This window comes from Penaeus japonicus, unplaced genomic scaffold (assembly GCF_977035675.1).
Source record: "Penaeus japonicus unplaced genomic scaffold, GWHDUDI00000001_assembly GWHDUDI00000033, whole genome shotgun sequence".
Lineage (NCBI taxonomy): Eukaryota > Metazoa > Arthropoda > Malacostraca > Decapoda > Penaeidae > Penaeus > Penaeus japonicus.
Window position 1 is genome coordinate 3,018,678 of NW_028234435.1, and position 12,500 is coordinate 3,031,177.

At 51.8% G+C, this 12,500-nt stretch overlaps 1 protein-coding gene across 16 annotated transcripts in view; it reads right to left on the reverse strand.

Moving 5' to 3' along the window:
* LOC122258952 (uncharacterized) overlaps positions 1 to 12,500 on the reverse strand; it is a 215,811-nt gene that overhangs the window by 89,593 nt on the left and 113,718 nt on the right. For 15 of the 16 annotated variants that reach the window (XR_015192713.1, XR_015192712.1, XM_086556722.1 and 12 more), the window contains one exon: positions 1 to 12,500. This exon is cut by the window's left edge and continues 1,903 nt beyond it; it is cut by the window's right edge and continues 330 nt beyond it. Coding sequence is in view for 14 of the 16 variants with exons in the window: in XM_086556722.1 (XP_086412848.1) it covers positions 1 to 12,500 (12,500 nt within the window). In the remaining 2 variants the exon portion in view is untranslated. The other variant, XM_086556723.1, reaches the window with a different exon arrangement.

Here is a 12,500-nt window from a genome sequence, read left to right on the forward strand (position 1 = left end):
TTCTGGAACCGGTACTCGATGTCCAAACTTGTCCACGTAGTAGTATGTCACTCCTGGACGATCTTTGTCTTCAGGACGATCTGATGGGTGACTGGGACGACCATGGTCGTCAGGCCGATCAGTATGACCCTTGTCATCAGGGAGATCAGGACGACCCTTGTCATCTGGACGGTCTCCTTCCGGGACAGGCACTCGATGTCCAAACTTGTCCACATAATAATAAGTCACTCCTGGACGACCTTTTTCATCAGGGCGATCTGATGGGTGACTAGGACGACCCTTGTCGTCAGGCCGATCAGGACGGTCTTTGTCACCAGGACGATCAGGACGACCCTTGTCATCAGGATGATCAGGACGTCTCTGATCCTCAGGGAGATGAGGACGACCCTTGTCATCTGGACGTTCTCCTTCGGGGACCGGTACTCGATGTCCAAACTTGTCCACATAGTAGTATGTCACTCCTGGACGATCTTTGTCTTCAGGACGATCTGATGGGTGACTGGGACGACCCTGGTCGTCAGGACGGTCTTTGTCATCAGGACGATCTGATGGGTGACTAGGACGACCCTGGTCGTCAGGCCGTTCAGGACGATTTTTGTCATCAGGACGACCCTTGTCATCTGGACGTTCTCCTTCTGGGACCGGCACTCGATGTCCAAACTTGTCCACATAGTAGTATGTCACTCCTGGACGATCTTTGTCTTCAGGACGATCTGATGGGTGACTAGGACGACCCTGGTCGTCAGGACGGTCTTTGTCATCAGGACGACCCTTGTCATCTGGACGTTCTCCTTCTGGAACCGGTACTCGATGTCCAAACTTGTCCACATAGTAGTATGTCACTCCTGGACGATCTTTGTCTTCAGGACGATCTGATGGGTGACTAGGACGACCCTGGTCGTCAGGACGATCAGGACGGTCTTTGTCATCAGGACGACCCTTGTCATCTGGACGTTCTCCTTCGGGGACTGGCACACGATGTCCAAACTTGTCCACATAGTAGTATGTCACTCCTGGACGATCTTTGTCTTCAGGACGATCTGATGGGTGACTAGGACGACCCTGGTCGTCAGGACGATCAGGACGGTCTTTGTCATCAGGACGACCCTTGGCATCTGGACGTTCTCCTTCGGGGACTGGCACACGATGTCCAAACTTGTCCACATAGTAGTATGTCACTCCTGGACGATCTTTGTCTTCAGGGCGATCTGATGGTTGACTGGGGTGACGCTGGTCGTCAGGCCGATCAGGACGATCTTTATCATCCGGACGTTCTCCTTCAGGGACCGGCACTCGATGACCAAATTTGTCCACATAATAGTAAGTCACTCCTGGACGATCCTTGTCATCAGGGCGATCTGATGGGTATTCTGGACGACCTTTGTCATCAGGCTGATCACGAGTTTTATCTGATGGATCCTGAGGTTGATCCTTCAGACCAGGTTGACCAGAGGGGTCATCTTGAGGAGTTTCTCTTGATGGAGAAACTCGAGTGGGTAACCCAGCAGCATGGGTAGGAATTGGTTTGTCCTTAGGTCCGAAGTATACTGAATAAGACCCACCACCCCCTCCTCCAGCTGATGGATCTGGTGATATTGTGTATGTGTAGTTGTAAGTGACAGGTGGCTTGGTGATCTTCTTGGTGCACCGAGTATATTTGTAAGAGTTAAGGATGGAATCCTCAATCTCATGGATGTCTCTTTCAGGTGTATGGCGACGACAGTTGCAAGATTCACCTCTTGGTCTCATGTAACTTGGGACAGAACTTGTAGTGGACACTCCAGAAAGGCTCTGTGTGCTGTAGGTCCTACCTTCAATGTCAGGGCTGGGTCTACGGCCATGGGTATAATCAAGAGAATTCTTCCTTGGATGGGAAATTCTTCGTACCCCACGACGCAAGTCATCAGATTCTGGGGTGCTCTCCCTTCCTGAGAATGGGGATCTACGGGTTGATGATATCCTTCGTCGAGTAATATCATCTTCCCTGTCAACACTTGTTCTGCTAGGTGTTCTTCTGTCCTTCAAAGGCTCTCCTGTCTTACTTGGCTTTCGTGTTGCTTCTGGCTCCCTATCTACTGATTTTCTTATTAACGGGGATGGCTCCCTCTCACCTGGTTGACTAGGCTTTCTACGAGGTGTTACTGGATCTTTATCACCAGGGCGACTAGGTTTTTTAGAAGGTGTTCCTGGTTCCTTTTCACCAGGACGGCTTGGTTTCCTGCTAGGTGTTACCGTTTCTTTTTCACCAGGACGGCTAGTTTTTCTAGTAGGTGTTACCGGTTCTTTTTCACCAGGGCGGCTTGGTTTTCTGCTGGGTTTATCAGGTTCTTTATCAAGACTAGATTTTCTGCCTGGTTTTCTTTTACCATCTTCAGGTTCTACCTCACCTGTACCAACAGGTTTACCTGGTCTCTTTCCCATAGTTTGCTTTTCACTTGGTTTGCTTGGTCTCCTCTCATCATCAGATTCTCCCTCATCTGGTCTGCCCGGTTTAATATCTTTAGGTTTTTTGTCACCTGGTCTGCTTGGCCTCCTAATATCCCCAGGCTGTTTATCGGCTGGCCTTCCTGGTCTCTTATCTATGTTGTCTGTTTTCTTGTCACCAGGCCTACCAGGTTTCTTCTTAATGTCTTCTGGTCTCTTTTCACTCTGCCTGCCTGGTCTCTTCTTGATGTCGTCAGGCTCTTCTCCCCGAGGCTCACCAGGCTTGCCTGGCCTACCAAGCTTCCCTTTTACATCCACAGGTTCTTTATCTGCTGGCTTACTTGGTTTCTTCTTAGTGTCCTCTGGTTCTTTGTCGCTTGGTCTGCCTGATCTTTTCTTTATACCCTCAGGCTCCTTGTCACCTAGTCTAGCTGGTCTTCCTTTTACATCTATAGGTTCTTTATCTCCTGGTCTACCTGGTCTTTTCTTAATATCTTCAGGTTCTTTATCACTCGGCCGGCCTGTCTTTTTCTTGATGTCCTCTGTCTCTTTATTACTAGGCCTGCCTGGTCTTCTCTTGATATCATCAGGTTCCTGATCAACTGGCTGGCCTGGTTTTCTCTTAATATCTTCTGGTTCCTTGTCACCTGGCTTACCTGGTCTCTTTCGAATACTTGCAGGTTCCTTTTCATCTGGTTTGCCTGGTCTGGCCTTTGGACGTTTCTCAGTCGGCCTCGTTTTCTTTTTTGAAATGTCATTTTCCTTTGGTGAGCGCTTTTTCTTTGTTTTATCTGGTGCTTCGCTTTCTTCGTCCGTTTCTTCTTCACTTGTTTCACTAGTGTACTCTTCACTAACATAATAAACCGTATCATCCAAGACAACAGCCTCGCTTACAACTGTGCTACGGAATGATGTTTCCTCAATACTCCTTTGTACTAATGTTTCCTGAACAACTTCAGCTCTAGATATGTCGTCATACGTAGTCAGGTCATAACGTCTCGTAATATCGTCAGTTTCAGAATCAAGCGGCAATTTTCTTTCTGTTTCAGGTTCTTCACCTGGCCTACCTGGTATCTTCCTAATATCCTCAGGTTCTTCCTCACCTGGCCTGCCTGGTCTCCTCTTAACGTCATCAGGTTCTTTCTCACCTGGCCTGCCTGGTCTTCTTTTGATAGCATTTGGTTCTTCCTCTTCAGGACTACTAGACTTGCCTGGTTTTTTCTCAACTGGTTCTTCTCCTGGCCTTCCTGGTCTCCTCTTAATATCCTCGGGTTCTTCTTCACCCGGTCTGCCAGGCTTGGCTAGCTTGCTTGGTCTCTTCTTTATATCTTCAGGTTCTTCAAATTCAATGGTTTGGCTTGTCACAGATTCATCTGTTCTCGATACCACAGTAGTACTGAATGTTGATTTTTGAATTTCACTTTTCTCTAAAATTTCTCTTCTAGTTATAGATAACTCAGCTTCCTCATAAGTATCTGGTTCATCTGGTCTTCCTAGAATCCTCTTAATATCTTTAGGCTCTTCCTCTCCTGGCTTTCCAGGCTTGCTTGGTCTCCTCTTTACGTCTTCAGGCTCTTCCTCTCCTGGCCTTCCAGGCTTGCCTGGTCTCCTCTTGATATCTTCAGGCTCTTCCTCTCCCGGCTTTCCAGGCTTGCCTGGTCTCCTCCTTACGTCTTCAGGCTCTTCTTCTCCTGGCCTTCCAGGCTTGCCTGGTCTCCTCTTGATATCATCAGGCTCTTCCTCTCCTGGTCTTCCAGGCTTTCCTGGTCTCCTCTTCATATCTTCAGGCTCTTCCTCTCCTGGCCTTCCAGGCTTGCCTGGCCTCCTCCTTACGTCTTCAGGCTCTTCCTCTCCTGGCCTTCCAGGCTTGCCTGGTCTCCTCTTGATATCATCAGGCTCTTCCTCTCCTGGCCTTCCAGGCTTTCCTGGTCTCCTCTTCATATCTTCAGGCTCTTCCTCTCCTGGCCTTCCAGGCTTGCCTGGCCTCCTCCTTACGTCTTCAGGCTCTTCCTCTCCTGGCCTTCCAGGCTTGCCTGGTCTCCTCTTGATATCATCAGGCTCTTCCTCTCCTGGCCTTCCAGGCTTGCCTGGTCTCCTCCTTACGTCTTCAGGCTCTTCCTCTCCTGGCCTTCCAGGCTTTCCTGGTCTCCTCTTGATATCTTCAGGCTCATCCTCTCCTGGTCTTCCAGGCTTCCCTGGTCTTCTCCTTACATCTTCAGGCTCTTCCTCTCCTGGCCTTCCAGGCTTACCTGGTCTCCTCCTTACATCTTCAGGCTCTTCCTCTCCTGGTTTTCCAGGCTTGCCTGGCCTCTTCCTTACGTCTTCAGGCTCGTCCTCTCCTGGCCTTCCAGGCTTACTTGGTTTCCTCCTTACGTCTTCAGGCTCTTCCTCTCCTGGTCTTCCAGGTTTGCCTGGCCTCCTCCTAACGTCTTCAGGCTCTTCCTCTCCTGGCCTTCCAGGCTTGCCTGGTCTCCTCCTTACGTCTTCAGGTTCTTCCTCTCCTGGCCTTCCAGGCTTGCCTGGTCTCCTACTTACGTCTTCAGGCTCTTCCTCTCCTGGCCTTCCAGGCTTGCCTGGTCTCCTCCTTAGGTCTTCAGGCTCGTCCTCTCCTGGCCTTCCAGGTTTGCCTGGTCTCCTCCTTACATCTTCAGGCTCTTCCTCTCCTGGTCTTCCAGGCTTGCCTGGCCTCCTCCTTACGTCTTCAGGCTCTTCCTCTCCTGGCCTTCCAGGCTTGCCTGGTCTCCTCCTTACGTCTTCAGGCTCTTCCTCTCCTGGCCTTCCAGGTTTGCCTGGTCTCCGCTTGATATCTTCAGGCTCTTCCTCTCCCGGCCTTCCAGGCTTGCCTGGTCTCCTCCTTACATCTTCAGGCTCTTCCTCTCCTGGCCTTCCAGGCTTGCCTGGTCTCCTCCTTACGTCTTCAGGCTCTTCCTCTCCTGGCCTTCCAGGCTTGCCTGGTCTCCTCTTAATATCTTCAGGCTCTTCCTCTCCTGGCCTTCCAGGCTTGCCTGGTCTCCTCCTTACGTCTTCAGGCTCTTCCTCTCCTGGCCTTCCAGGTTTGCCTGGTCTCCTCTTGATATCTTCAGGCTCTTCCTCTCCTGGCCTTCCAGGCTTGCCTGGTCTCCTCCTTACGTCTTCAGGCTCTTCCTCTCCTGGCCTTCCAGGCTTGCCTGGTCTCCTCTTGATATCATCAGGCTCTTCCTCTCCTGGCCTACCAGGCTTGCCTGGTCTCCTCTTGATATCTTCAGGCTCTTCATCTCCTGGCCTACCAGGCTTGCCTGGTCTCCTCCTTACGTCTTCAGGCTCTTCCTCTCCTGGCCTTCCAGGTTTGCTTGGTCTCCTTACGTCTTCAGGCTCTTCCTCTCCTGGCTTTCCAGGCTTGCCTGGTCTCCTCCTAACATCTTGAGGCTCTTCCTCTCCTGGTTTTCCAGGCTTGCCTGGCTTCCTCCTTACGTCTTCAGGCTCTTCCTCTCCTGGTCTTCCAGGCTTGCCTGGTCTCCTCCTTACATCTTCAGGCTCTTCCTCTCCTGGCCTTCCAGGCTTGCCTGGTCTCCTCCTTACATCTTCAGGCTCTTCCTCTCCAGGCTTTCCAGGCTTGCTAGGTTTCCCCCTGATTTCTTCTTCAGGTTCTTCCTCACTTGGCCTGTCTGTTCTCCTTAACATGTATTCAGGCTCTTCAAACTCAATTATTTGGCTTGTAACAAATTCATCTGTTGTTGATACCAAAGTACTACTAACTGTTGATCTTTGAATAGTGCTTCTCTCTAATGTTTCCCTTTTTGTAACTAGTAATTCAGGCTCTTCCTCCTCTGGCCTTCCAGGCTTACCTGGTCTCTTCTTAATATCTTCAGGCTCTTCCTCTCCTGGCCTTCCAGGCTTGCCTGGTCTCCTCTTGATATCTTCAGGCTCTTCCTCTCCTGGCCTTCCAGGTTTGCCTGGTCTCCTCCTTACGTCTTCAGGCTTGTCCTCTCCTGGCCTTCCAGGCTTGCCTGGTCTCCTCCTTACATCTTCAGGCTCTTCTTCTCCTGGCCTTCCAGGCTTGCCTGGTCTCCTCCTTACGTCTTCAGGCTCTTCCTCTCCTGGCCTTCCAGGCTTGCCTGGTCTCCTCCTTACATCTTCAGGCTCTGCATCTCCTGGCCTTCCAGGTTTGCCTGGTCTCCTCTTGATATCTTCAGGCTCTTCCTCTCCTGGCCTTCCAGGCTTGCCTGGTCTTCTCCTTACATCTTCAGGCTCTGCATCTCCTGGCCTTCCAGATTTGCCTGGTCTTCTCCTTACATCTTCAGGCTCTTCCTCTCCTGGCATTCCAGGTTTGCCTGGTCTCCTCTTGATATCTTCAGGCTCTTCCTCTCCTGGCCTTCCAGGTTTGCCTGGTCTCCTCCTTACGTCTTCAGGCTCGTCCTCTCCTGGCCTTCCAGGCTTGCCTGGTCTCCTCCTTACGTCTTCAGGCTCTTCCTCTCCTGGCCTTCCAGGCTTGCCTGGTCTCCTCCTTACGTCTTCAGGCTCTTCCTCTCCTGGCCTTCCAGGCTTACCTGGCCTCCTCCTTACATCTTCAGGCTCTTCCTCTCCTGGCCTTCCAGGCTTGCTTGGTCTCCTCTTAATATCTTCAGGCTCTTCCTCTCCTGGCCTTCCAGGCTTGCCTGGTCTCCTCCTTACATCTTCAGGCTCTTCCTCTCCAGGCCTTCCAGGCTTACCTGGTCTCCTCCTTACGTCTTCAGGCTCTTCCTCTCCTGGTCTTCCAGGCTTGCCTGGTCTCCTCTTGATATCTTCAGGCTCGTCCTCTCCTGGCCTTCCAGGCTTGCCTGGTCTCCTCTTTGCATCTTCAGGCTCTTCCTCTCCAGGCCTTCCAGGTTTACCTGGTCTCCTCCTTACGTCTTCAGGCTCTTCTTCTCCTGGCCTTCCAGGCTTGCCTGGTCTCCTGTTAATATCTTCAGGCTCTTCCTCTCCTGGCCTTCCAGGCTTGCCTGGTCTCCTCCTTACATCTTCAGGCTCTTCCTCTCCCGGCTTTCCAGGCCTACCTGGTCTCCTTCTTACGTCTTCAGGCTCGTCCTCTCCTGGTCTTCCAGGCTTGCCTGGTCTCCTTCTTACATCTCCAGGCTCTTCCTCTCCTGGCCTTCCAGGCTTGCCTGGTCTCCTCTTGATATCTTCAGGCTCTTCCTCTCCTGGCATTCCAGGCTTACCTGGTCTCCTCCTTACATCTTCAGGCTCTTCCTCTCCTGGCCTTCCAGGCTTGCCTGGTCTCCTCCTTACGTCTTCAGGCTCTTCCTCTCCTGGCCTTCCAGGCTTGCCTGGCCTCCTCCTTACGTCTTCAGGCTCTTCCTCTCCTGGCCTTCCAGGCTTGCCTGGTTTTCTCCTTACGTCTTCAGGTTCTTCCTCTCCTGGCCTTCCAGGTTTGCCTGGCCTCCTTCTTATATCCTCAGGCTCTTCCTCTCCTGGCCTTCCAGGCTTACTTGGTCTCCTCCTTATATCTTCAGGTTCTTCCTCTCCTGGCCTTCCAGGCTTGCTTGGCTTCTTTCTTACGTCTTCAGGTTCTTCCTCTCCAGGCCTTCCAGGCTTGCCTGGCCTAACATGCTTCCCAGTTTTGCTTGGATGTTTCTTGATGTCCTCAGGTTCTTCAATCCCTGGTCTACTTATTTTCTTTGTGGTACCTGGTTTTCGTATATTCTTCGTTTCTTCTACATTCTCGAAATCAATTGTCTGGCTGGATACAAATTCGTCTGTTCTGGACACCAGTGAACTAACTGTGGAACTCTGAATAGTACTTCTCTCTAAGGTTTCCCTTCTTGAGACAGATATCTCTTCTGGTTCGTCCTCTTCATTTGGCCTAGATGGTTTTCTTAAAATATATTCAGGGTCTTCATCTGGCTTCAGTGTAACAAATTCTGGTTCTTCACATGGTTTGGTCGGCCTTCTCTTAATTTCTTCAGGTTCTCCCTCACCTGGCCTGCTTGGTTTTCTCTTGATGTTCTCTGGTTCTTCTTCATCTGGCCTACTCTTTATATATTCCAGTTCTTCTCCTGGTCTGCTTGGTCTTCTCTTAACGTCATCAGGCTCTTCCTCAACTGACTTCCCAGGTTTATGTGGTCTCTTTCTAACATCTGGTTCTTCCTCACCTGGCCTGCCTGGTTTTTTCTTAATATCTTGAGGTTTGTCATCATTAGGTCTACCAGGCTTATCTGATTTACTCGGTTTCTTTACTATGCCTATTTCCCCCTGCGTTCCTGGTTTCTTTTTTGCATCTTCTGGTTCATCTCTTGGTTTTCTAGGACTCATCTTCCCATCTTCAGGCTTCACCCTTGCCTTCTCTGGTCGATCAGCTGGTTTGCTTGACCTCCTTTTGGCTGGTTCTTTTTCACCATCAACAGGCATTTTGCTCAATGTTTTCTTGTCTGGTTTCTCTGGAGATTCCTCTCTTGGCTTCCGTATTTTCTTGATCTCTGCATCGGACTCAGTCATGTGGCTGGTCACAAATTTCTCTGTTCTAGAAACCACTGCTCTGCTAACTGTGGATCGTTTGGTGTCACTAGTTTCATATGTTTTCCTAACTGTTGTTGACAAATCATATGTATCAGAATCATCACCTGAAACTCTTTCCTCCATATCTGGCTCTTCATCATCTGGTCTACTTGGTTTCCTTGGACTAACCTTTCTAGGCTCCTTTTCTTTGTCACTTGGCCTTCCAGGACTAACCTTTCTGGGTTCTTTTCCTGCATCACTTGGCCTTCCAGGACTAACTTTTTTGGGTTCCTTGTCTTTGGTACTTGGCCTTCCAGGACTAGCCTTTCTGGGATCTTTGTCACCTGGTCTTCCAGGGCTAAACTTCCTAGGGTCTTTGTCTTTCTCACCTGGCCTTCCTGGACTACCTTTCCTAGGTTCTTTATCTTTATCACCTGGACTAACTCTTCTAGAATCAGGCTTGTCTCCTAACCTACGAGGGCTGGCTTTCTTAATTTGGTCAGGTTCAAGGTCTTCCTCGGAGTCAGTTGTCTTTGTTGATATGAACTGTTCAGTTCTTGATACAAGCATACTACTAGTTGTAGACTGTTTGACAGTACTGCTTTTAAATGACTTGCGAACACTTGTAGTTAAATGAGTTTCCTCATATGCATCAAAATCTTCATCTGAAACAGGCTCATAGCCTTCGGGTTCTTCCTCTCCTGGCCTGCCAGGCTTGCCTGGTCTCCTCTTAATATCTTCAGGCTCTTCCTCTACTGGCCTTCCAGGCTTGCCTGGTCTCCTCTTGATATCATCAGGCTCTTCCTCTCCTGGCCTTCCAGGCTTGCCTGGTCTCCTCCTTACGTCTTCAGGCTCTTCCTCTCCTGGCCTTCCAGGCTTGCCTGGTCTCCTCCTTACGTCTTCAGGCTCTTCCTCTCCTGGCCTTCCTGGTTTGTCTGGTGTCCTCCTTACGTCTTCAGGCTCTTCTTCTCCTGGCCTTCCAGGTTTGCCTGGTCTCCTCCTTACGTCTTCAGGCTCTTCCTCTCCTGGCCTTCCAGGTTTGCCTGGTCTCCTCCTTACGTCTTCAGGCTCTTCCTCTCCTGGCCTTCCAGGCTTGCCTGGTCTCCTCCTTACGTCTTCAGGCTCTTCCTCTCCTGGCCTTCCAGGCTTGCCTGGTCTCCTCCTTACGTCTTCAGGCTCTTCCTCTCCTGGCCTTCCAGGCTTGCCTGGTCTCCTCCTTACGTCTTCAGGCTCGTCCTCACCTGGCCTTCCAGGCTTGCCTGGTCTTCTCCTTACATCTTCAGGCTCTTCCTCCCCTGGCCTTCCAGGCTTGCCTGGTCTCCTCCTTACGTCTTCAGGCTCTTCCTCTCCTGGCCTTCCAGGTTTGCCTGGTCTCCTCCTTACGTCTTCAGGCTCTTCCTCTCCTGGCCTTCCAGGTTTGCCTGGTCTCCTTCTTACGTCTTCAGGCTCTTCCTCTCCTGGCCTTCCAGGCTTGCTTGGTCTCCTCCTTACGTCTTCAGGCTCTTCCTCTCCTGGCCTTCCAGGCTTGCCTGGTCTCCTCTTTACGTCTTCAGGCTCTTCCTCTCCTGGCCTTCCAGGTTTGCCTGGCCTCCTCCTTACGTCTTCAGGCTCTTCCTCTCCTGGCCTTCCAGGTTTAGATGGTCTCCTTACATCTTCAGGCTCTTCCTCTCCTGGCCTTCCAGGCTTGCTTAGCCTCCTCTTTACATCTTCAGGCTCTTCCTCTCCTGGCCTTCCAGGCTTGCTTGGTCTCCTCCTTACGTCTTCAGGCTCTTCCTCTCCTGGCCTTCCAGGCTTGCCTGGTCTCCTCTTTACGTCTTCAGGCTCTTCCTCTCCTGGCCTTCCAGGTTTGCCTGGTCTCCTCCTTACGTCTTCAGGCTCTTCCTCTCCTGGCCTTCCAGGTTTAGATGGTCTCCTCCTTACATCTTCAGGCTCTTCCTCTCCTGGCCTTCCAGGCTTGCCTGGCCTCCTCCTTACGTCTTCAGGCTCTTCCTCTCCTGGCCTTCCAGGCTTGCCTGGTCTCCTCCTTACGTCTTCAGGCTCTTCCTCTCCTGGCCTTCCAGGCTTGCCTGGTCTCCTCCTTACGTCTTCAGGCTCTTCTTCTCCTGGCCTTCCAGGCTTGCCTGGTCTCCTCCTTACGTCTTCAGGCTCTTCCTCTCCTGGCCTTCCAGGCTTGCCTGGTCTCCTCTTGATATCTTCAGGCTCTTCCTCTCCTGGCCTTCCAGGCTTGCTTGGTCTCCTCCTTACGTCTTCAGGCTCTTCTTCTCCTGGCCTTCCAGGCTTGCCTGGTCTCCTCCTTACGTCTTCAGGCTCTTCCTCTCCTGGCCTTCCAGGCTTGCCTGGTCTCCTCCTTACGTCTTCAGGCTCTTCCTCTCCTGGCCTTCCAGGCTTGCCTGGTCTCCTCCTTACGTCTTCAGGCTCTTCCTCTCCTGGCCTTCCAGGCTTGCCTGGTCTCCTCCTTACGTCTTCAGGCTCTTCCTCTCCTGGCCTTCCAGGCTTGCCTGGTCTCCTCTTGATATCTTCAGGCTCTTCTTCTCCTGGTCTTCCAGGCTTGCCTGGTCTCCTCCTTACGTCTTCAGGCTCGTCCTCTCCCGGCTTTCCAGGCTTGCCTGGTCTCCTCCTTACGTCTTCAGGCTCTTCCTCTCCTGGCCTTCCAGGCTTGCCTGGTCTCCTCTTGATATCTTCAGGCTCTTCTTCTCCTGGTCTTCCAGGCTTGCCTGGTCTCCTCCTTACGTCTTCAGGCTCTTCCTCTCCCGGCTTTCCAGGCTTGCCTGGCCTCCTACGTACGTCTTCAGGCTCTTCCTCTCCCGGCTTTCCAGGCTTGCCTGGTCTCCTCTTGATATCTTCAGGCTCTTCTCCTGGCCTTCCAGGCTTGCCTGGTCTCCTCCTTACGTCTTCAGGCTCTTCCTCTCCTGGCCTTCCAGGCTTGCCTGGTCTCCTCCTTACGTCTTCAGGCTCTTCCTCTCCTGGCCTTCCAGGCTTGCCTGGTCTCCTCCTTACATCTTCAGGCTCTTCCTCTCCAGGCCTTCCAGGCTTACCTGGTCTCCTCCTTACATCTTCAGGCTCTTCCTCTCCTGGCCTTCCAGGTTTGCCTGGTCTCCTCTTAATATCTTCAGGTTCTTCCTCTCGTGGTCTTCCAGTCTTGCCTGGTCTCTTCCTTACGTCTTCAGGCTCGTCTTCTCCTGGCCTTCCAGGCTTGCCTGGTCTCCTCCTTACGTCTTCAGGCTCCTCTCCTAGCTTTCCAGGCTTACCTGGTCTCCTCCTTACGTCTTCAGGCTCGTCTACTCCAGGCCTTCCAGGCTTGCCTGGTCTCTTCCTTACATCTTCAGGTTCTTCCTCTCCTGGCCTTCCAGGCTTGCCTGGTCTCCTCTTGATATTTTCAGGCTCTTCTGGCCTTCCAGGCTTGCCTGGTCTCCTCCTTACGTCTTCAGGCTCGTCCTCTCCTGGTCTTCCAGGCTTACCTGGTCTTCTCCTTATGTCTTCAGGCTCTTCCTCTCCTGGCCTTCCAGGCTTGCCTGGTCTCCTTTTTATATCTTCAGGCTCTTCCTCTCCTGGCCTTCCAGGCTTGCCTGGCCTCCTCCTTACGTCTTCAGGCTCTTCCTCTCCAGGCCTTCCAGGCTTGCCTGGTC